This window comes from Macrobrachium nipponense, chromosome 35 (genome assembly GCF_015104395.2).
Source record: "Macrobrachium nipponense isolate FS-2020 chromosome 35, ASM1510439v2, whole genome shotgun sequence".
In the NCBI taxonomy this organism is placed as follows: Eukaryota; Metazoa; Arthropoda; class Malacostraca; order Decapoda; family Palaemonidae; genus Macrobrachium; species Macrobrachium nipponense.
The window spans coordinates 37,946,237-37,970,994 of NC_061096.1; the positions used below are offsets into that span (position 1 = coordinate 37,946,237).

The 24,758-nt window shown below is 42.5% G+C and overlaps 1 protein-coding gene across 4 annotated transcripts in view; it reads right to left on the reverse strand.

Annotated features, from left to right (window-relative positions):
* The window catches only part of LOC135208649 (protein KRTCAP2 homolog), a 45,819-nt gene extending 21,490 nt beyond the window's left edge, over nucleotides 1-24,329 (reverse strand). Inside the window, exons 1-2 of one of the 4 annotated variants that reach the window (XM_064241041.1) lie at nucleotides 24,180-24,280; nucleotides 13,752-13,778 (exon numbers count right to left, since the gene is read on the reverse strand). In XM_064241041.1, coding sequence (XP_064097111.1) covers nucleotides 13,752-13,778; nucleotides 24,180-24,183 — 31 coding nt within the window. In that variant the 5' untranslated portion in view covers nucleotides 24,184-24,280. Of the gene's footprint in view, nucleotides 1-13,751; nucleotides 13,779-23,927; nucleotides 23,986-24,179 lie in introns of those variants that run through there. The other 3 variants (XM_064241039.1, XM_064241042.1, XM_064241040.1) reach the window with 3 other exon arrangements.
* Between the last annotated feature and the right edge of the window lie 429 nt (nucleotides 24,330-24,758).

Consider the following 24,758-nt stretch of genomic DNA (forward strand, 5'->3'; position numbering starts at 1 on the left):
TGAAGTTCCTCGTTGCAGAATCTTCCCTATCCTTGTCCGAAGGAAGGGAAGGAGCTTGGAAGTCGAAGGAGACTCCGAGCTGAAATTGGAGGACTCCTGATTTCTAGCTCTTTATTGTATCCCTCTGAATACCTTCTGGGAAGCATTTCGAGCCCTCATCGCATCCCAAAGACTCTGTAGGCAAACGTTTAAACCATTCCTCCTTCTGTAGATAAAAACGTAAGTACCCTGCCTGGACAACGAAACCTCTATCTGAAAGCGTTGAGTCAGGAATAGAGGGTTTTAGTTCTTTTACCAGACATACTATGCTGGCAAGAACCCATAGCCGAGTCTCCATAGAATCTGATGCGAGATTCCAATGCACAAAAAATTCACTTTGCCTTCTTGGATGTTTAGGGCCAAGAGAAACAAAGAATTCCCTCATAAAACCTCTCAAAGAAGTTTGATGAGGAGCAGTTCCATCTTGTCGGAACCCGGAATCTGTGGCCACAAAAGATCCCATTAGAAGTATATGATATCCTACTCTTGTCGTATTGAGGGATCACATAAGATCCCGAAGCTGTTAATCCTCTGCTATCTCCAATTCCCCTTGTAGAGACAGAGCATAGCCTTTTACTGCGCTCTTTGATAGCAGATATATACAAAGGTGATTCTTCCCTCTGAAAAGGCAGAAAAAACCTCTATGTGGTTCACAGAGGTATCGGAAGAGGACAGTTTCCTCATTCCATCAAGCACGATTTGCAGCAATTCTATGTCCTGGCCATGACTATTGTCATTCACCTTGAAAAATCCTCTCATTCATGTCCACTTCTGGTCAGTCTGCATGCAGACAGACTCAGAGTGGAGAGGTTGTTAAGGTCTATTTATAATAGATGATGATAGAATATCCAGACTTTCTTGGAAAAGACTTCCAAAACATGCTGTGAGAAGAACGTGACCTCGTGAATCCAATCTCTCTAAGACCAAAATGAGGCATAAAGTATCATTCTCTCTTCCTTTGACGCCCATTTATCTTACTATCTGTTAAGATTGTATAAATCTAGGGGAAAAAAGACTAAAGTTTATTCCCCTTTTAAAATAAAAAAAGGCATATACCTTTCTTGGTTCGAGAATAAGGAAGCAGTATAGAGGCAGCATGTTCGTCTTCCACCTTGCGAAGAGATCTATGACGAAGACATCTCGCAGGTTTCCACAACTCTCTTTCCCACTAAGATTAGACATAAGTCAATAGTTATATTGTCGATCGAGAAGGTTCTCACGGACGTGCAACCTTGTGCAGCGAACCTCTTAAGGATCGTTACGTTCCATGTCTGTGTTCCAAACAGATTCTCTCTTGTTAACGCGAACAGAGGCGAAAAAAGAGATTCTCAATACTTCTTGAAATATGAGGGAGCTGTGAAAATGGCTTAATTAATTTAAATCATTTCGTCCCTCCTTGGGATCGAGCCCTCTTCAAGATAGACGGGGAACGAAATCAGGAACGAACCGTGCCGTTACTGAGCCTGCTGTCAGAGAGGCTACTGAACCCTTCGATTAATAACTCGCTAGTATATTGAAAAGTTAGCAAGTCCATTATTTTGCTTCTGTAAGCATGTGTTAAATTCATATTGTTGTCTCATTCCTATAATCCTGTTACATTGCGGTAAACATTACCGCAAGATTACAAGGGATCTTTTTATTGAAAACTCCTTAGCAAAACGAATACCATGTTATTCATGTTTGCCTATAAATCCCCTCAATTCGAGGCAAAGTCCATGAATGTAGGGGGAATATACGGTTAACCATTCGATCCCGTAGGAGAGAGAGATGTAACCAACTGCTCATGACCGAGAACTGGATGGTACTGTATTGGTTTACAATGACAGCCGTCTCGTTCGCTGCCTCGCTGCATTCTTCCTGAGTTGCCAGTTACTCCATTCAATGAAGGAATATAATAAAATTATTCTCGAGCCTAAGGAAGCTTTCAATAATGCATATTTAAGCCAAACAACCCTTGTTAAATACCTAAGCTGAGTAGGTATTGTCGTAACAAACCTTTTAAGCGAAGTCCTTACTAGGAAATTCCTGTAAGGATATAGATAATTCCGTAGCGAACCACAAAGGCAACTATGGTATGCGTATATGACTTGTCATTCAGTAGTCGTATACTACACCAAACCTTATTACGTACTACATTCTTTCCTCTCCGATGCAGAGAGAATGGAAATCTTACTCTCTTCATTCTTTTCGTAAATAAACCCGAATTAGTATTAGTTGAAAGAGATCGCAAATGAAAACCGAGGATCGAAGAGAATCTCTCAAGCTTTTATTCTCTTGGAGATAAGGCCGTATTCTACGCCTCTATTATCTGGAAGAGCCTCTAATCAATGAATGAGAGCTTGTACGAATCTTGTTCAATTTCCAAACGATTGCCACTCTTTCTGTAAATGGTTGGTTGCATTATTTTTAGGAGGAGGAGGATTTTAATATCCTCTTACTAGTAATGAACTAATTCTCTCAATAAAAAAGGTCGCTTAGGTCTTATAAACTGAGAGACCTGCCCCTTTATTGGCTTCCAATTCCGATCTATCTTCCATTTCCTGTCCATCAAGTTGGGAGAAGAATGAGCAACCGGAGGAGAGCGCCTCCTTTCGTAAGGTGAAGGGCTTTTAGCAGTACCGACTCTAACCTGACAAGGGCTACGGCTGCCTGTGCGACATCTTGAGTCCCCGCCAGGAGAAGGCCGATCTTGCTCTTGCCTTTACTTGCATTAAGACTATCCTGACAAGGGCGACGGCCGCCTGTGCGACAACTCCCGTCCCTATCAGGAGAAGGCCTCGAATGTCTTTCACCTTTCGCAGAATCAGGCATATCCTGACAAGGGCTACGGCCGCCTGTGCGACATCTAGAGACCCTGTCAGGCGAAAACTGATCCGGCGAAAATTCCCAAAGAGGAGCCTCTCGGTCCGCCTCTAACTCCATTTCCGATGAAGATCCTGGTTCATAGTGCCTGGAGCCTGGCTCCTGACGCTTGGTTGGAGCCTTGCGCCTGGTTGACACTTGGTGGCTGGTAGGCGATTCAGGTGCCAGGCGCCTGGAATGAGGCTCAGGCGCCAGGCGCTTGGAAGGAGGCTCAGGCACTTTGCGCCTAGTTTCAGGCGCTTCAGGCGCTTTGCGCCTAGTAGGAGTTTCAGGCGCTTTGCGCCTTTCTATAGAATCCTCTCGCCTTGTCTGCGTTTTGCGCCTGGCAGGCGCCTCGTCCGAGCTGTCAAAGACTTCTATCGGACGGGATTTCTTAACGGGAAGGAAGTGATCCTTTCTCCTGGGAGGATCCTTCTTCAAAACTCCCATTAACAAAGATATCTGTTGTTGCATTTCTCTTAGGATCTTCGTAGCGGCGTCTTCTTTCTCCGTATCCGATCTAGGGGAAGGAGGATCTGATGAATAAATCTCTTTCTTCTTCTTCTCAGGTGGATAGTCCTCCGGAAAACTTTCCGGGCTAGAATCCCAAGCTGGCGATTTCCACGATCTTTTAGAAGGTCTCGATAGCTTGTCAGAACTCCACTTTTTTTTTTTTTTTTTTTTTTTTTTTTTCGATGAAGAATCGGATGACGAAAAACACTGTTTTAGGATGCCTTTCCAACGGCTATCCTTGGCAGTCTGGGACGCTACTACAGAACCTGCCGAGGGGACGCCCGACCGGTGGGGATTCTCTGAAACCTCCGTGCGGCTTTCGACATTCCTTCTCCTCTGGGCTTGTGAGTTTGGAAGAGGTCTAGGCCTGAGAGCGAGACAGAGCCGATCGGACGCACCCTCCACTATTTTAGGACGCCTTTCCAATGGCGAACCTGGCAGTCTGGGACGTTCTACAGAATCTGCCGAGGGGACGCCTGACCGGTGGGGATTCTCTGAAACCTCCGTGCGGCTTTCGACATTCCTTCTCCTCTGGGCTTGTGAGTTTGGAAGAGGTCTAGACCTGGGAGCAAGACAGAGCCGATCAGATGCACCCTCCACTGCAATGGGGAACACTGTAATCACTTCTTACCTTTTAATAGCTCACATTTTGAGCTACATCCCTTGTCTTCAAATTGCAATTATGAATTTGAAGTTTCTGTGAAGTAAGAAGGTGATGAGGATGCAACACTACTAGTACTGTTAATACTCTAACTGCTCGTTAGTACGAGTAGCCAATAAAACTTCTAAAGGAAGCATATCTAGTTAGTATATTCTTTTCTGACTCTAAAGTAGAAAGTCATTATATTTCCTCAATCAATTCTAACACTTATTACTCGTATTAATGAATAAATATTAATATTTCCCTTTCTTGCAAACTATGTGAGTGTCTACCGACAATTTCGGTAGTTACACGTCATATATTCTAAGACATTTTCGAAGCCAAATTCATTAAAAAGGTAATCAAAGTTAATAAAAGCGTATGCCGAGCCAAAGACCCAGTGCTTCCCTCCAAAAGACAGCCCATAAGATCAATGGCGATGAAACACAAAAATCAAGTCAGGAGGTACCGCAAACGTATGTTTACAATACGGCGACTGAGAAAATCTGGTTCTAGAATGGTAATAGTTCCTATTCCTGCCACCCAGTGGCGGGGCGGTAGATCACCTGACCTACCTGCAGCGTGTGCCGCGAAATTCGAATTTCTGTTGGGACGACGGAGTCTATAGCTAAGTATATATCTGACAGGGAAGTTGAATGTACGAAAATGCTATTTCAGTTGAAGTCTAACATCCCAACCATTTTTCTTCCTTCAATTACCTGTGCCAATTCTTGGAGGCTTAAAAACAAGAAATGAAACTCAAGAAGTTGAAATGCTGATCCATACAGTAATATCCAGGTTTCAACTACTACCTCTCCAACTGAAGTTTGATGGACCTGAGAACAGCAGGGATCCTGCTGTCAAAGGAGAACACAAAGTACATCATCTGTGGATACAACTGGAACTCTAAAATTGAGGCACATGAGTCTGATCTTGTCCCCAGCTGATACGAGCTAAAACTGTCAGTGTGCATACGTATGTCCATATTCACATACAAGCACCTAACTGATGAAACTAGATATTTCATACAGTTAATTTGAAGACTACAATGCTGGTATGTCTGAATCAGGTGGCTGAAGTGACAAGTTTCACAGCAGATGTCACTGAGATAGTAATGTAATGTCCAAGTCTGATCATGTTCCTGTGGGCTCATGCAGCTTCTGGTGCCAATGTCATAGTGAAAAGCTCAAGAAACAGTCATCAGTGCAAAACACAGCCTTAAATTGGTACATCTTCATTACCCACAGACATGAAGTTATCTCCTCTGCTAGGTTATTGGTTTGAGAAAGCGGGTACGTATCTTTGAGGTCCAAGAATGCTAAGAAAGTCTCCTTTCCTGATAAGTACCATATCAAAGCTACCATTTCCATCCTGAAAGGAGTCCACTGCACAAACATGTTCAGGATGATAAGGCCAATGCACACAACCTGTGACCTTTGGAACTCAAGAGACAACTGTAAAATAGAAACCTGTAAACCTGTCTTGTACCACCTCTGTAACCTACTTCTACATCACTGACTTCATCTTGTCCTCCAAGGCCTGGACTCTTTCTTTGGGGGGGAGAGGGAATGCTTGTCACCAGAAAAGGTAGGTGATAGCCAACCCTGAAGAAATTCAACACTCACAAAAATGACAAAGTGTCTCCACTTTCTTCCACTTCCCCTAGCAGACTTCACAGTGTCCTGGTCTTACAGGTTGACAGCTGCTTTTTATTCAACAACATAATCATGTTACAGGGTGGGTTTGAATATAGGATATTTCGGGGCCTAACCTATTCATAAAAGCCTGAAATAAGACAAGACCTAATCAACATTTGTTCATACCCATAGCCTATAATGTATAATTCAGCACACCAAATTTTTAAAACATATACTGTACCAAGCTGTTTTTATCTTACCCTACCCCTATTAAGTTAAAGAACTATTAGCTGGCAATGTCAGAGATAAGCATATAAGCTGACCAATAATATTTACAAAAAGGACTTTTATGATAAGTTTAGTAATAAAATTATTCTTACCTTTACTTGGAGAAATTTAAGGTGTACTATAAAAATACTGTTTTATAGTGAATGCTCAGTTAACAAAACGAAGCACAAAGCTGGAAACACTGAAAAGGTTCCCAATGATAACGGCAAAGGATCAATATTTAGGTAAACCAAATTTATGAAAAATTAAAAAAGATTACTACAGTCCAAAGCAAATGTTGAATTAGTACAATATATATATTAGGTACCTTCAAAATATTATTAGGACAGCTTGCCAGGATTTCCCTGAAAGAAAGTTCTTAGGTTCACCATTGAAGTAAGACCTTAGATTTGTGGTATGGATCTGTATCTTTTTTATTGTACTGTTCCGTGGTCCTATATATACAGTGGGGTATCACTAAAACCAGGAAAGATTTCAAAGTTCATAACAGCAACGCATATAAAAAACTTGAGTATAAATAAAATGTAAACCTTCATTTTTTGCACAATAAGGTTGAGAAGCTGATGGATAGTAACAAACTGAAATCAGGGTTTAAACAGTGAATGCATGCTTAACCCTCTTAAGACTTTTCAGTCTAATCTGGATCTCTGTAAGCATATACTTTCCCAATTTCTATAACCCTCACTTTTCCAAGAGAATTTTCTACCATATCCTTTGGTTTTATGCACAATTCCTCAGCCATTCTCCTTTTCCCCTTGACTCTCTGGCCAAAACTAGATTTAGATATATTGTCCACTCCATCAGTATTTACATAAAAAATAAAAAGCATGAGTCCCAATCTTTGGAAAAGCTCACCTATACCCATTCTTCCACCTAATGAAGATGAATTTCTGCTTACCAAGATTTCTTCTTCAAAGGACTTGCAAGCATTAAATTTTCAATCATGTATTTAGAGGTCAAAATGCAACATGAAAAATATCTTTCCAGAGCAATCATACCTACCAATGAACTTTACTATTTGAAAAAAAAAAGAAAAAAAAAAGAGCAAGGTTACCTATAAATGCCGCAAAAAATTGTATGCAATGACATTGCTAGCATAATATTGGCTGACAAAAAACTGCATAAAGCTGCAAAAAAAAAAAAAAAAAAAAAAAAAATTATATAAAGTAAAAATAAATCTTTCAAATAATCACAAAAATATAAACACACTATCCTGCTGGTAAACATTTAGTCTATGAAATTACATGTTAACCAAAACCTCATTAGAAAATTTCTTAAGTTTAATGACAATGTGAACTGTATTACATCCTTACAACAAAATAACTGGTACGAAAAAAAAAAAAAATCATTTCAAATTTACTCAGTATATCAAACTGTGCATTTGGGTCAAGTAATCTTCAAAATACCTAAACTGAAAACATTTCACAAAAGTACAATGCATTCGATTTCAGTTATCGTAATTAATATCACAATTTTTTAAAAGTAAATTGTATTTTTTTCTAACTATACAAACCTGAGCTCCTTTCCATTAGGAATTACTTTCAGCCTAAGCTGGAATACTGCCGTTAAATTCTTGAACAAGGTGATTAGGCAATAACTGCCGTCTGGTTGTTGAGTAGGCCCGCCTGCCCAGGTGTACACTCCACTTTGCCTTTTGGCCCAGGTTTCAGATTGAGGGGTGGCATGAGGTGGGCATTCATGTAAAGGACCTCAAGTTTGTATAGTTAGGAAAAATACAATTTACTTTAAAAAACTGTGATTTGTTCATACATGATAATAGTACAAACCCTCGGTCCTTTACATAAGGAAGACTCACTGATTGGTGGGAGGAATGTGAGTGAGCCTCTAGAACTGACTGGAGTTTAGTACACCTGGGCTATTCCTCCTGGTTGTAAGAACGAGGAGTGCCCTGCCTCTCACAACTTGATCGGAGTACAGTTGATCTCCCTTATTCGCGTTCTCGACATTTGCAGACTCACACATTCACAGATTTCTCTATAGACCTTATCTAGCCATTATGCATAGGAAATTAGTGTATTCGCAGTTTTTTTCTATGAGAAATATCCACAAATTCCTGGTTTTTCTAATCTATTTCATCATAAAATGCAATTTTTTGTGATAAAACTGCTAAAAAAAAAAACACAGGTATAAACACTTTTAGTGGGTTTTTCTTGAGTTTCAGTGAACAAAATAGGCAGTTTTTTTAAGCATTTTTCCAGGTTTCTCAAACTTTCAACCATTCGCGGATTCTAGCTACTCGCAGAGGGGTCTGGTACGCATCCCCCGCGAATGCTACTGGGGGGGGCAATGTACAGGAGCTGCATGATAAAGAGTCACTTTTGGGCCTTTTCAAAATGACTAAGGAATTGTAACCAATCTGAAAAAGGGCTGGGAAGAATACTGTATTCAGAGGCATGAATGCAAAGTTCTGAGAAGCGTTTGCATTACTGCCAGTCGCCTTCCTTCCTTTGCTAAAGAAAGGAGCAGGATTGCATCTATGATTCTGCTCAGAAAAATAGAAAGGAAACTCGATGTGCAAGCTTACCGCATCAAACACCCAACCAGCAAGTGTAAGTTCGAATCCTATCCTCAACCTGAAGGAAGAGGAGTAGAAGGACGAGGAGGGGAAGGTGGAGAGGTCAGTTGCTCTCGCATCCTTCTTACCTCTAGAACCGCACACTATAGGCGAGATGCAACTTGTCCTCTTGAAGGAGCCAGGTAAGCAAACACAGCTTGTGAGCATCCACCACCCAACCAGCAGTCCAAGGAAAAGAGGATCCAAGGACCTGTGGGCAGACCCAAATTATGAAAGATATACATGTGGTCATGATGAGACCGGGACCGGTCCGACATATTCTTTGGAGTAATGAAAAGTACCAAGCCACTGGCACTGCTTACTCTCTGAGAGAGCAGACAGTGGATGTATCCAACTGCAGAGAAGTCCCTCATGGTCTCGTAGGACTCGGAGGAAGACATTCGTTGGGCACTTCTGCACTGGAAGTCAGCAGTGGATAAAGGAATCAACACTCAATGAAGGGTGTCCATCCTTCATAGGTACAGCAACACACCAATAGGACAAAGTATAATGACTGATCTGGATCTACCAATAGAAAGTCCAAAGCGCAGAGATCATGAAGGATTTGAACTCGTCAACAGATGCTGAATGATTACGCATCCGAGACATAGTCACGACATGACCCCCGCCTTTTGAAGGGTGACGTTGAGAATGAACCATGCAAATCTTCTATCTTCTTCGCCAACGATGTTGAGAGACGAGATGATTCTCACAAAGTATGTGCACATTGGATGAAAGTCAAATGCCTTCTAAAGACAGAGGTCCCTGTGATGGCAAGACAGAGAAGTTTCTCATCAGTAGTTGAATCTCAACTAAGGAGAAACAATACTACTTAGTGAATGACTGAGGTGAATGTGGACCTACGTCTCTTCACAGTTGAATTGTAGAGAAAAGAACTCTAACGATTCTGATCGTAGAAAAAGTTCCATCAATGACACCCACCAGCAAAGACAGCTCTAATCCCTGGTGTTTTACAGAGGACTGAAAAAGTTATTCCACTGTTTCATCGCTGCTCAGCGAGAAAGTCAGTGCCTGCAAGATGGAGAGAGTCTTTCAGTAGTAATGAAAACACAGGGCTTATACTGCCTGAAGAACTGCTTTTTGTGGGTTGGATCAGGGAGGAACTTTTCTATCTACTCTGGAAGCAGAGCTAGTCAGGCAGGGAACAGGCTAAGTCTTCCATTTTTCATTTTCAATTCAGGGTGAACAAAGAATACTTGAACACCTTACAAATTAGAAAATGTATATTAAAAGACAAAACTCAAATTGTTTGAAGAAACTCATTTTGCGTCATTGCAGCGGCTGATGAGGCAGGTGCGATGGAACAGAAGAATACAGACTTCTGTTACATATTGTGGGGTAAACAGAAAGATGATATAGAGTCTAATGAGATATATCTGTCTGAAAATTCTCGCAACAGCAAATGTGAAGCATGAGACATGGGCCTTATTTGAGAATTCTGAGTCAACCTGACACCAAAGTCTGTGATGGCCAGGCAGAGAGATTCAAATTGTCAGTTAATCTTCGATAGAAGAGAAACAATAGTAAAATTAACAAAATCTCAGAGAGAGGGCAGTACTCTGCCCCTCGCTCGACTCCTTATACTGAGTTGCCTGGTAGTGCATTCCATGTTGGAATGCGTTTGGCTTAGAACCATCGAGCACAAAAAAGATACACTCAATTATCTGCATTTTAACCAAAATAGGGGGGAAAGAAACCCTTTTGTTCGGTGATAATGCACAACTCAAACAATACCACTAGTCATCTCAAATTCAAACTGGAAACTCTTGGGAGGCCCTAAAGGCTGTCCTGAGTTCAGATTAGGGTAATTAAGAGACGGTACTATTTGTCTTGGTCACATACCAGAAGAATTAACTTACAGATATGCGCCTTTTACTCAGAGTGCAACTGTTAACAGATGCATGTCACAAGGAAAACATACTAGTATTCCTGTAAACCGCACTCCAGCCTAATTCTTCTTCATTCAAGAGCAAAGAATAAAGACTGGAAGCAGACCTCCTTCATTCTATAATGAAGAGAGCGAAGGTAAAGCTGTCCTGAAAGGAGACTTCTATGGTGATAACATGACACCAATGACAACTAGTTCAAGCCGAACTGGTTGTTCCCAAAACAGTAGCACTGGAGAGGTGTTCAAACTTCTAAGTGCTATCCATCCTGAACAGATTGACATATGTTTGGTAAGATCCTAAGATTGAACCAAAAACAGTCTCTCATATTCAAAATCTGAGGAGTAGACTCTATAGTTCCTCTTATCCCCTTATTCATCCCAATGTAACCCTCCCACCCCTCCCCCCTCTTCTCACTCTGTCAAACAAAGCATTCATTTCCTACAACTGTTTCGGGTATTCTTGTCTCACCAGAGTGGTTACTGACCATAGAAGGCAAAACACTCGGAGAGTACTAGAAGTTCCAAAGAAAATAAGCTCTCGGTGAGACCCCCGAATGTCATCAAACGATAATCGGGTGGGCCTCCTTGACTCCTGTAGAAATCGAGGAGGAACAGGCATAAAAATCAGTCCTATATGCAAACATTAAGACTGGAATGTGAGTATGATTCAACAGAATATGCACTCGAGGCTCCCAAAACGCAAGAACCTACAAGGGACTGCAAATTCAAATCTGTCCAAAGGACTGAAGAGCCAGGGAGAACATAGCCTCCAAGTGTTCAATTCAAATCCAAAGAATCTAAACATCAGGTATTGAGACTGTGAGAGGTCTCTCCGTCATCGACAGAAGATCCTTCCTCAATAACGTGGACGTACATCTGGTGGGACCTGAAGATCCTAACAGGAATGTAGTCCCCGATGCTGAATCCTGCGGAGGGCACTCAGCAGGATCCCTCCTATTCACCTCGCCCCTCCCAGTGTAGCCACAGGAAGTAGAGGGAATAGGTGAGGAAAATTGGACGCTCTCGCTCACCTTGCCAGCAGAACTAGCAGAAGTGGGTCATGGGTAGCCATCAACCTGTGGTGATGGCTGCGACACGAGTCTAGGACTAGGAGTGCTCTCGCCCTGGAGAAACGCTTTCCCGAGGAGGGTCAATATGAAACTCTCTCACAGCAGGAGAAATGTTTGCCGCCAGCGAGTCCGGTTGGTCACACGAATGTGACTGTGGCCTGGGTGAAATTGAGCGTGCACCTGACTGTTGAGGGCCGGTACCATCCTCCAACACGTCCTAGTCCCCGTTGAGGCCAAACCTCTCAAAAGGACTGAACGGGGGACCCCCTACCGGTCTCACTGCATGCACAGTCCAGCGGGACCACCACATTAACCCTGATCACCAGCAAGGTGTGAGTCACCTGCACAACTCAATAATTCTTTCTTCCACTCTATGCCTGAGTCATGACAGTCAGCGGACTCGGCGTCATCGACATCAGATGCATGAGAATCCGTAGATTTATGTGCACTTGGGGAATCTCGTGAACAAGCGCCCAACACGGAACTAGTAGTCTTAGGGCCAGAGCCTCTAAGACTAGCAGCAGAAGTGCGAACGGAGTTTGCGCTTCTACAGCTCCCGACATGCTTGACCCTGGGGACAGTGTGACAGTTCTTGTTCCCGAAGAAACAGGCAAGACAACGGAAGACCCAACTGCCTCCTCAGTTCAAGGAGGCAGACCCTTAGAAGTCACTTGACGAGACTTCTTGGGGCAGGGCCAGAATACCTTCTCCTTCTCCGGCCTTAGGAGTTGAAGAGGAGCAGGTTGGAGAAAAATATGGTGATCAGGAAGAGGAAGATGACAACATTTGACAAGCTCTCTTCTTCCTTAACTTCTTGTTCGCCAAATTCTGCAAGACCTCTTCAACAAGATGAGGCACATTTACCAGCAGAAGTAGTGTTAATAGTCATAGGGCAGCCGTGAAGGCGTTGTCTAGTGAGGAAACTCCAGGACAACAGCGGCAAATTAATGATTTCCAGCAGGGGAAAAGTACACACTCTTAAGGACCAATATTACACCATGCTACGAGTTACAGGTACAATTCCGAGGTTAGAATAGCCAAAACGAAGAGATGTCCTACCATCTATAGCTGTAATCAACTAACATGACCATTAGCCTCTAAAAGAAAGAAAATATGATAAAAAAATAAGGATAATCCTCTCGCATCTAAAGGCACTACCCTCCGAAATGAAAGAAGATCCCTCAAACACCAAAATCACACGCAACCCACCCTTTGTCCAATAAACTAGCGGAAGGATGAAAGAGACTAGGAAATACTAGAGGAAAAACAAAGAACAAACCTCTGAAGTTCCCCTCAGTAATTTCCAAAGCATAAGCGTAAATTTCAAATGAATACACTGTCTCGCCCCTACATTAAAGGGAGAAAACCTGCCTACCAGACGGTAGTTGCTGCCTAACCATCTTGTTCAAGAATTTAACAGCCATATGCCAGCCTATGCTGAGAGTAATTCCTAATGCAAAGGAACAAGGGTTTGTGTATCATGTAGGAACAATCATTATTTTCTATATGTACTTCATCAATTCTCTCTTCCCAAGAGAATACATACAATAACTAAAAAATCTGGTCTTATAACAAAATGCAATATTTAGCTAAAGCTTAGGCATAAGTATAATGTAAGCACAATCAATACTGTAATAACTACACTGTGTGCATTAGAATACACTTGTGCAATGACCCTTTCCAGATTTTTGTGAATGAAGAGCCTTGTACCATTAATAAAATATGCAATGCCAAAAGTCTAATTTTGCTTATAATATATAGTACATGGTAAAAAAAAAAACTAATGGAAATTAAAAAAAGGAATTCAGAAAAAACACAAGTAAAATCAACATATTTTCACCAACAGTACAAGACCCATAGCCTCACTTGATTCAAGCAATCTTTATTTGCTGGTAGCTTTGTTAATTCCAGCAGTAAACTTGACGAGTCTCAATTCATGTTCAAATTATTTAAAACACACTACAAAGAAAGATATAGTAAAAAAGAAATCTCTCTGGTGATAAAAAACAAAAGACAATTGCAGAGCACAACATTGCATGGCGCCTCATATGCAAATGATACTTTCATAGGCACACAAAAAAAAAAAAAAAAAAAAAAAAAAAAACTGGCATTTTGCAGATTCCCAAACATTGTAGTATGAGGCTTAAATTCAATAGGTGGCAAAAGGTGAATTATGAATATTTTAAGGTGAAGCACTGTGCACATTTGACTTACTTCCTCTTTCTGGTACTGTACTTACGATATTCGGATTCTTTATAACTGATACCTGCAATATTTTTAAACTGTATTAAAGACAATTTCTTCTTTGGCTGAGTAAACTGGCTTCCTAGAAGCACAACTCCACAGAAATAAATTAACGATTCTAAAACAACCTATTCACAAATATTCAATTAGGTTTTCTGATTGTAATTTAGTCAAGCACTTCTGGTTTAATCCTATTAAATCTTCACACAAAAAAATGCCCTTTGGAAATTCAGTAAATACAGTACACGTACTAATGTAAGTATTAAAATATCTATACACTGTAATATGATATTGTCATGATACAATAAAGTTTTATACATACTTACCTGGCAGATATATACTTAGCTATAGACTCCGTCATCCCCGACAGAAATTCGAATTTCGCGGCACACGCTACAGGTAGGTCAGGTGATCTACCGCCACTGCTGCTGGGTGGCAGAACTAGGAACCATCCTGATCCCATTTTCTAAAACAGATTTGCTCTTCCACCTGTCTCCTGAGGGGAGGCTGGGTGGGCCATTTAATAGTATATATCTGCCAGGTAAGTATGTATAAAACTTTATTGTATCATGACAATATCATTTTTATACATTCAACTTCCCTGGCAGATATATACTTAGCTGATTGGCACCTTTGGCGGAGGGTAAGAGACAGCTAATTACTGAATAGACAGGGAACAACATACGTTGTAGGTAACAAAAATATAAGAAACCTTGGTTCCTACCTGTGTCGGCGAAAGACTTCATGGCTACTGCCTAGGAGCTTACATCGCCTCAAGAGCCTCAGCGAGGTAGTGACCTCATGCTAAGAATTCTTGATGGTCTGTCGATGGGGTCTTATCCACTTACTCGACAGAACCAAAGGATCTTTGTCAATGGGGTCCTATCCACTTACATGACAAAACACCTTGCCATATGGCATCATTAAGGGAGCATAACACCGATCCAGATCACCTGATCCTAATACCGGGGCCGGGGTTAAGTACTACGATTGAAAGGAGTTATCCCCCAATATCCTTTCAAACGACCATAAAAAACTCAAAACCAAACAATCTTTTAGTTAAAAACAATATTATTTAAGGATCAGTACCAGCTCCCTGTCCCAGCACGGTATCCGCTGATACATAAGGTCCAAGAGAAAAACACTTTTCATAAGTCACTCTGACGTCTTTTAAGTAGTGGGAGGCAAATACCGAGTTGCATCTCCAATATGTTGCTGCTAATATGTCTTTCATTGACATATTTCTATTAAAGGCTAGGGAAGTTGCAATTGCACGGACTTCTTGTGCTCTAACCCTAAGCAGCTTAAATGTTTCCTCTTGGCATTTCATGTGAGCCTCCGTTATCACATTTCTTACGAAGAATGCTAATGCGTTCTTCGACATTTGCCTCTTCGGGTTCCTTACCGCGCACCATAGGCTCTGATTACAACCTTGAAGTTGACTCTTTCTCTTCAGATAAAACTTCAGTGCTCTGACCGGACAGAGAGACCGTTCTGTTTCTCTACCCACAAGGGGAGAGAGGCCCTTGATTTCAAAACTTCTGGGCCAAGGGTTAGAAGGATTCTCATTCTTGGGCCAAAAACAAAGGTTGGAAAGAGACAACAGCAGAATCTCCTCTAAAACCTACCCGAGAGTCTAATGCATGTATCTCACTGACCCTCTTGGCCGTCGCGAGGGTCAAGAGAAAAATGCACTTCCTCGAGAGGTCCCTAAAGGATGCCTTATCAGGTGGTTCGAAAGTATTCGAAGAGAGAAACTGGAGGACCACATCTAGGTTCCAACTTGGAGTGATAAAGGATTTAGACTTTGTAGTACCAAAGGATCTTATCAAATCATGGAGATCCTTATTGTCTTCTATGTTAAGGCCCCTGTTTCTAAATACAGCCGAGAGCATACTTCTATAACCTTTTATGGTAGAAACAGCTAAACGTGATTCCTCTCTAAGAAGAGATAAGGAAATCAGCAATTTCGGTCACAGAGGTATCGGAAGAGGACAGCTTCTTCGACCTACACCATCTACGGAAGACTTCCCACTTCGATTGATAGACCCGCAGAGTAGAGGGACATGCGGGCTCTGGCAATTGCGCTTGCAGCTTTTTGCGAAAAGCCTCTCGCTCTGACAAGTCTTTCGATAGTCGAAAGGCAGTCAGGGAGAGAGCGTGGATGTTTCCGTGATATCTCTCGAAGTGGGGTTGTTTGAGCAGATCTGTCCTCATGGGAAGAGATCTGGGGAAGTCCACCGTCCATTCCAGTACCTCTGTGAACCAATCTCGAGCGGGCCAATATGGGGCGATTAGAGTCAGTTTCGTCGCCTCTGAGGAACGGAACTTTCTTAACACTTCCCCAGAATCTTGAACGGGGGAAAAGCGTAGGCATCTATGCCCGACCAGTCCATGAGAAAAGCATCTATCGCTATTGCTCTTGGATCTTCTACAATGGAGCAAAAGTTTTCTATCCTTCTGGAGAGAAACGTGGCGAACAGATCTATCTGAGGCTTCCCCCAGAGAGACCAGAGCTTTCGGCAGACTTCGGAGTGTAGGGTCCACTCTGTTGGAAGGACCTGGTTCTTCCTGCTGAGTCTGTCTGCTCTGACATTTTTTGTCCCTTGTACAAACCTCGTCAGCAATACAGTGCCTCGTTCCTCTACCCATATCAAGAGGTCTCTCGATACCTTGTATAGTGTAAGCGAGTGAGTCCCCCCCTGTTTTCGGATGTAAGCCAGAGCCGTGGTATTGTCCGAATTTACCTGGACTACCACGCCTCTGACCTCCGACTCGAAGTATTTCAAGGCTAGATGAACTGCCATAAGTTCTTTTACATTTATATGCCAGGACACCTGTTCTCCTGTCCAGGTTCCTGACACTTCCTTCTTTCTAGAGTTTGCTCCCATCCCCTCCCGTTTCCGAGGCGTCGGAAAACAACACTAGGAGAGGGTTCCGAATCGCAAGGGATATGCCTTCGTTCTTCTGAAGCGGGGTTAACCACCACCTCAGGTCTAATTTTATTTCTTGAAGAATGGGAAACTGATCCGAAAGATCCCCTTTCTTTCTGTCCCACATTCTTTGCAGGTAAAATTGCAGAGGTCTCAGATTGAGCCTCCCTAGGGAAACGAACTGCTCCAGCGACGAAAGGGTGCCCAGAAGACTTAACCATTCCCTCGCTGAGCTTCGTTCTTTCCCTAAGAAGTTTGATATTTTCTCCAAGCCTCGAGCAATTCTGTCTTGCGATGGAAATGCTCGAAAACCCCGAGAATCCATCTGAATCCCCAGATAGACAATGGTCTTGGCTGGGGACCATCTGAGACTTCTCGAGGTTCACGAGCAGTCCGAGTGTGAGCGAACGAGATTCAACTTCGTTTCTAAGTCCTCCAAACATTGTTGTTTTGACTTGGCCCTTATTAGCCAGTCGTCCAGATAGAGGGATATGTTCACCCCCTCCAGATGAAGCCACCGTGCTACGTTCCTCATAAGGTTGGTGAACACTTGAGAAGCCATAGACAGGCCGAAGCACATGGCCCTGAATTGAAAGACCCTTCCCTGCATCATGAATCGTAGATATTTCCTCGATGACGGATGAAGAGGGACGTGAAAATATGCGTCTTGTAGATCCAAGGAGGCCATCCAATCTCCTGGACGCAGAGCCGCTAGCACCGATTTGGATGTTTCCATAGAGAACTTCTGTTTTTCTAAGAATCGGTTCAGTGCGCTCACATCCAGGACAGGTCTCCACCCTCCCGAGGCTTTCGGAACTAGGAACAGTCGATTGTAAAAGCCCTGAGAGTGTGGATCCGGTACTAATTCTATGGCCTCCTTGTCCAACATTTGTTCTACTAATTGCAGAAGGATCTTCCTCTTGACAGGGTCCGCGTACTTAGCCGACAGTTCTCTCGGAATAGACGTCAAGGAGGTCTGTCCCTGAAGGGGATGAGATATCCTCTCCTCACAATTGAGAGGGACCAGTTGTCCGCCCCTCTCGACGTCCATTCTTCTGCAAAATTCAGTAGTCTGGCGCCTACTGGTGTTTGGAGGACTTGAGGTTCATTTGCTTTTCTTGGTAGGTCTAAAGGCAGAAGCCCTACCTCTTCTTTCTGCTCCTCTCTTCTTAAAGGAGGATCTCGAAGATGAACTCCCTCGAAAGGGCGGCTTCGGGACCCGTGTCTCCCCCTTCGTGGCAGGAACAGCTGTCTTCGGCCTTTTGGTTGATTGAACCAGAAGGTCCTGTGTCGCCTTCTCGGTAAGTGAGTGAGAAATATCTTTCACTAACTGAGAAGGGAAAAGCTGGTTAGACAGAGGAGCGTACAGAAGGGACGACCTCTGTGCCGGAGAGACAGCTTTCGTAAGAAAAGAACTGAATACAGTTCTCTTCTTAAGTATTCCCGCCCCGAAAAGGGAGGCCACTTCTCCCGATCCGTCTTGCACTGCTTTATCCATACAAGTCAAAATACTATTAAGGATATCGGGGCTCAGTTGTTCATTGTCTTGTGTCCTCTTGGCCATCACCCAAGGGACCAGTCCAGAAAGTTGAAAACTTCCAAGACATGGAACAATCCCTTGAGGAGATGGTCCATTTCAGACATTCCCAAGTTGTCTTGGCTGAAGAAAGAGAGCGTCTCCTTGACGCGTCCACCAGCGTTGAGAAATCTGCCTCTGCAGTCACTGGGAGGGCGAGTCCCATTGCTTCGCCTGTCTCATACCAGATACCTCTCCTCCCAGAAAGTCTGGAGGGAGGGCAGGTAAAGACAGTCTTTCCCGCCTCCTTCTTGGAGTTAAGCCAATTTCCAAAAGACTGCAAAGCCTTCTTCATGGAAATTGTCGGCCGCATCTTCAAGAAGGACGACGACTTTGCGGTTTTCGCGCTCGTGAACAGCGACCGAGGAGAAGGAGGAGCGGCAGGACTCAATGAATCTCCAAATTCTTGGAGTAAAAGCGCAGCCAACGCTTTGTAGTCTGATAGCCCCGCCGCTTTTTGATCTTCGGTGTCAGAGACATCTTCTAATGCAAGTTCCACCGGAGAATCATTATTAGCCGAGGGAGAACGTCTCTTCTCGCAAGGTGAAGGACTCTTCGCAGGATCAACTGCTTCCCGACAAGGTCGACGGCCGCCTGTGCGACATCTTGTGTCCCTGTCGGGAGAATGCCGATCCTGAGAAAAAACCCGATAATCATCTAAGCCCTCCTGACAAGAATGACGGCCGCCTGTGCGACATTTTGCATTCTTCTCAGGAGACAGCTGTGCTTGCGGCAGATTTTCACCAGAAACGGACATATCGTGAACAGGACGACGGCCGCCTGTGCGACGTCTTTCGTCTCTGTCCAGAGAAATCCGTTCCTGGTCCAAATCATAAAGAGACTCTTCCTGGTTGATTTCTCCGTATTGTTCTTTTGAAGAAAATCTTTCAATGCGCTTGGACGTATCTGTCCGTCTCGGACTGTGTCGTCTGTCCGAGCTGTCCACATATGGAACTTGGCGCTTGGCTGGTGTCATTCCAGTACGACACTTCTGCCTGTCCGTCTTGTCCGCTTCTGGCTCCTGGCGCCCGGACGGAGTTGCCTGCGCACGACGTTTTTTCCTATCCAGGCTGTCCGCCTTGCCACGGCTGTCCGCGGTAGGCAGGCATCGCTTGAACATAGTTGTCCGCATAGGACATATCTGCCTGTCCGGGCTGTCCGCTTCTGGCGAATGGTGTCTGGTTGGCGCCGTCCGCGTAGGACACTTTTTCCCCGTCCGAGTAGTCCAATTCTGGCGCCGAGCGCCGGGTGGGTGGTTCTGTCCGACTCGGACTCTTCGTCATTGTACGTATGTTGCGTCTCAATTCTATGAGTTTTCATCCTTTCTTTATTCCTCTCTGTACTCGTACGAGGAGTAGAGGGGATAAGTCTGGAGTCCGGAACGCCCTTCGGACGAGATCTCTTAACCGGAAGAAAATCGTCCTTTTTCCTCGGGAGGTCTTTTCTCAATACTCCTACTAAAGAGGAAATCTGCTCCTGCATTTTACGTAGGATGTCCGTCGCTGTTTCTTCCTTCTCTTTGTCATGAATAGGAGAATGCGCTCTGGAAGGTGTAGGAGATCGAGATATTGTCCTTTTGGCTCTTTTCCTCTCGTAGGGAGATCGTCCGGAAAACGTTCCGGGCTCGAGTCCAACGTCGGAGCTTTCCAACTCCTCTTGATCGGACGCGACAATTCGTTGGAAGTCCATCCACTTCTTCGAGGAGACGAATCGGATGACGAAAAGCACTCTTTCAGGATGCCTTTCCAATGGCGATCCTTGGCAGTCTGGGACGCTACAGATTCTGCCGAGGGGACGCCTGACCGGTGAGGATTCTCCGTAACCTCCGTACGACTGTCGACATTCCTTCTCCTCTGGGCCTGGGAGCTTGGAAGAGGTCTAGGTCTGGGAGCGAGACAGAGCCGATCAGACGCACCCTCCACTACACTGGGGACACTTATGTCACTTTCCACATTCTTACCTTTAAGAGCTTGCATTTCAAGCTCCATCCTTCTTAATGCGGTCTTAAGATTTGCAATCTCCGTAGCAGAACTTGCAACATCTGCTACGGGAGAGGGTGATACTGCATGTGAGGAAGCAATTACTTGGGGGTTAGTTATACTAACTGGCTCGTTAGAGCGTGATCTACTCATACTTCTAGAGACAGCCTTTCTAACCCTATCTCTCTCTAGTTTCCTTAAGTAGGAATCTAGTTTCTTCCATCCTTCCTCATCCATATTCACACATTCATCACACGTGTTATTTCTCGTGCATTCATATCCCCTACACTTCTTGCATACCTTGTGAGGATCTAACGACACTTTCGGTAGCCTCACCAAACAACCCTCATTCATACATCTTCTAACTTCGCAGCTAGAATCAGACATTTTTGAGCAAAATCCAAAGCCAAAATCCAAAAAACGTTCCACAAAAGCGTATGCCACCACCAGATCCAAATACGTCACCAAAAAGACAGTCCAGAAGATCAACAGCGATGAAAAACGAAATCCAAGTCAGGAGGTAACAACAACGATGTTATGGCTACCCTCGACAGAGCAAATCTGTTTTAGAAAATGGGATGGTTCCTAGTTCTGCCACCCAGCAGCAGTGGCGGTAGATCACCTGACCTACCTGTAGCGTGTGCCGCGAAATTCGAATTTCTGTCGGGGACGACGGAGTCTATAGCTAAGTATATATCTGCCAGGGAAGTTGAATGTATAAAACTATTTTTTGTCTAAGGGTGATGAACTTCACATTTATAATTGCTGTCATCAAGCCCTAGGCCAGTGTCTCACGCCTCTAGCCCTTATAGTATAAGCCAGAAGAATGAAGGAATTGTACCCTGTCTTGACTCTTGTACTCTAGTTATTTTTGGTGCTATGGGTACCAGTAACATTAAATACTTTATTCTGAAGGGTACTATTTTGCACAAAACAAATCAGACTGTAAAACTGATACAAAATTGCCTAAAACAGCATAATTTTTTATCTAGCATTTTCCCAAGATGTAAAACTCTTAAATCTTTTATGTAAACACAAATATTCCTGACCACAGCTAAAAATGCTCATTGTAACTTATAACGAGGTAGGTAATTGTGGCAGATGAGTGAGTGGTGGGGTAACACCCACTCAACTATGTTCTCCTGATTAAAATGTATGGACTTCCCTGCATATAACAGTGATTCACAAATGTTTTAGTTTATTCACAGTATAGTGTATCCTATTATTGAGAGAGGTCTCATTGACGTACTGTATAGGTTAATGATAACAAGTTTCATAAACTTTCATGCATATTAACCGTGTTAACAGTGCTACTACATGTAACAGCCTTAGTAGTCGGTGTCTGAATACGGACAATGTGCTATAGGTTTCAAGCAATCAAGTTTGGGGATGTTTACAAGAAGCGTAAGCTGCTAACTTGGTAAGGTGCCCACAGTTACTCTTGAAACAGGAATTAATTAGACACAATAGTCATAAACAACCAACTTCTCTGGCTCAATATCTGCTGCACCAATAAAGCAATAGCTAGGCTTAATTTGAATTTTCCCTATATGTACATAAAAACCCAATGTCTTCTATATGGCTATACACTCCGTGAAAGTTTGTCCAATTACTGAGCTTAGTAACAAGGTAATTGGGACAATTCACTTGTTTTTGGGTTTCCCCCACCATAAAAACCCAGGTTTCTTAAGGGAATATTCCACAACAGTTATATAGAGGTGAGTGGAAAAAAAAAATCAGTAGTTTCACCAACAGCCGCCTAAGGGTTGAACGTGAAAAAAACATGAGATAAACAATCGGACATGGTTCATGGATTTGATGAGAAATGAGAAACTAAATACCTTGTACATCATATCACATCTAAAACTATAAAAAAAAAAAAAAAGGCTGTGGATATTTTACTGTGTCACGGCAGGCTGCATATTTGACTGTTTAGCTGGCATTTCTGGTGCACTTGTAGTCAATTATTTTCAAACTTTGGTTTCTAGTCGCATAAATGGGATGTGCACACAGCTTTCATTTTGCTTGCTTTTGTTATAAAGTTGTGAACTGGCAAGAAATCATGTGGAATTTTGCTAGAATTAGACAGTGAAAACAAATGATGTACAGGATTCGCTTAAAGTCATGAAGTGAAATAAAAAAATCAGATACCTTATCTATATACCATGTAGGGCATCATAGACACTACCAGCAGCCTTCCCCGTACATTTTTAGGCCTATTAATAGACATACTATATATTTAGTTGGCAACAAGCTGGCTAGCCTAACTTATCTGTGATCGTAAGCGAAATGACTCTGCCGATTGCCTAGGTAGGGTAGGCCTAGGTCTACAGCGCCGTAAAGCCGAGCTATTTTAGTACTAGACAGTATGTCTAGTATACTAACTACTAGGCCCCACATCATGAACTAGGAATTAGCCAAAAAGTTATTGGATCTAGTAATATAAATGACTGAGCGGCAACATAGCAGCCACTGATCCCGGAATGCAGCACCTTCCTGAAATAGTACTTGAATTCGCTAATATGCACATCAGTCAAGGGTTGTGGCCCACCCATCCTGGCAGCACACCATGACCTCTATGTTCCTCTCAAATTAAGTGTTTTTTCCTAAATTATGAAATATGCCTACCTAATGGCATAATTTAAGATGAAAATTCATCGTCTATCAGAGGAACCATCTTTCTCTAACAGTAGAACTCAAAATGACGTCGTCGCTGATTTTAAATGGCGTGAAACACTTCGGATACATTTGTGATTACGTCACTTTTGGCAGTGATTGACAGCGCATGTGCACCGGAAATCCTGGCTAAATACCTAGTAGCTAGCTACTAGAGTAGTCAAAGGTATTTCTATATAGTAAGCATTCCACATCGTTCGTCCCCGCGAATACAAAAGCCACCAGGAATTGGGGCGTCAAATGTATTTGCCGTGTTTAGTACGATCCCCTGGGGGTTAATTACAGTCGTCCGAATAAATATTACTTAAAATTCTTGAGGTTAAACTGCATAGAAAAGTCGCAACTGCCATAGTCTAGGCCGCCGCGGAATAGTACCTACCTAATATAGCTAGATCTACCTACCTATATATACTCTGTTTTTTTCCATCTGTCCATCCGCCTGTGGCTTTTGCACATGGTAACACTGCGTCCCAGGCTTTAAATCAAATCCTATTTTGAATATTAATGGTGTAATTTGCATATAGTAAATTATCAAAACACTTTTCAGTTGCAAATGTACACCAAGATATCCTTTTAGGTATGTACCTAAAACTTACATATAGCGTAACTATTTAATGCCCGGGACACATGCGCGACCACCACAGGCGGATGGACAGATAGGAAAAAACAGATTAGAGTCAAATACATAGGCTAGCCTGCTGTGATAAGGCAAAATATCCCCTTTGATAAAAAATTCCATATTTCCTTCGTTGCAGAATGAATAGGCTAATAAGATTGTTAACAGGCTAGTACCTGTTTACCAATAATTGCCTTAAAAAATCCATACAAAGCAGTGCAGTTAGCCTGGTCGTGCCGAACATCAGCTACGGTTGAGGTTACAAGTGGTCTACTAGTAGCTACTCTAGGTCTGCAATTAAGGTTACTTACATACTAGGTAGTAGCTAATTGAGAATATGTAACTTAAAGATTGTCCCTTTTACAAATTTCAGTAATAACATAACACTTACTGAGGCTAAGACCAAGCAGTGGATATTGACAAGACAAAATCATTTCCTATGCAATACGTCCCACTAGCTAGCTAGGTAGGTATACCTAGACTTTGCCGGCCACAGGCATACCCTGAATCGGTTAAGTTATTCAGTTTCAGTTCAATTTCACGCTGTTCTTGCAACAAAAATTAAATATAAGAGTTTCCGATAATGGTATTTACGAAAATTACATATAAAATGTAACACATGCAGAAACAGTTTATAATTTACCCATGATGTCCGGTGTTTTTATCTGATCCTGGAGTACAGCCCTAACCTCTTAGTACACGCATCTCAGACTTTGACAGATGAGAAGAGAAGACATAGCTAACTTTTGAGGCTTTCCCTTTCTTCCTTATGGAAGATTTATTCGATTTACAATAAAATTTCCGCTTCAAACATGAAAATAATTTAATTTCATATTCAAAACTAGGTTACCATAGAAATATTTATTGCACTTAATTTGTGCCCACATAGTTTGCACTAATTTCTTTAAAACAGAAAAACTGTTTGGACGGTTAGTATCATGCAAATAAAATTAAAGCGTGTATACATTTGTACTGTAGCCTCCAATATTACGAAGTTTATTACGAATGCAAACTGATAACTTAAATCAAAAAACAATTAGAGTTATATGCAAATACGATGGATATAACTGTTAACGGAAAGAAAGTTAAATGAAAATTATTTTCTTACACATTATATTTCATGATAATAGGAAACCTCTAAACATTACAGAAAAAACATTTACTTGCATTTTATATGATGAATAAAGTTTGTAGTACATCTATGAGTTATTATGTTTCATGC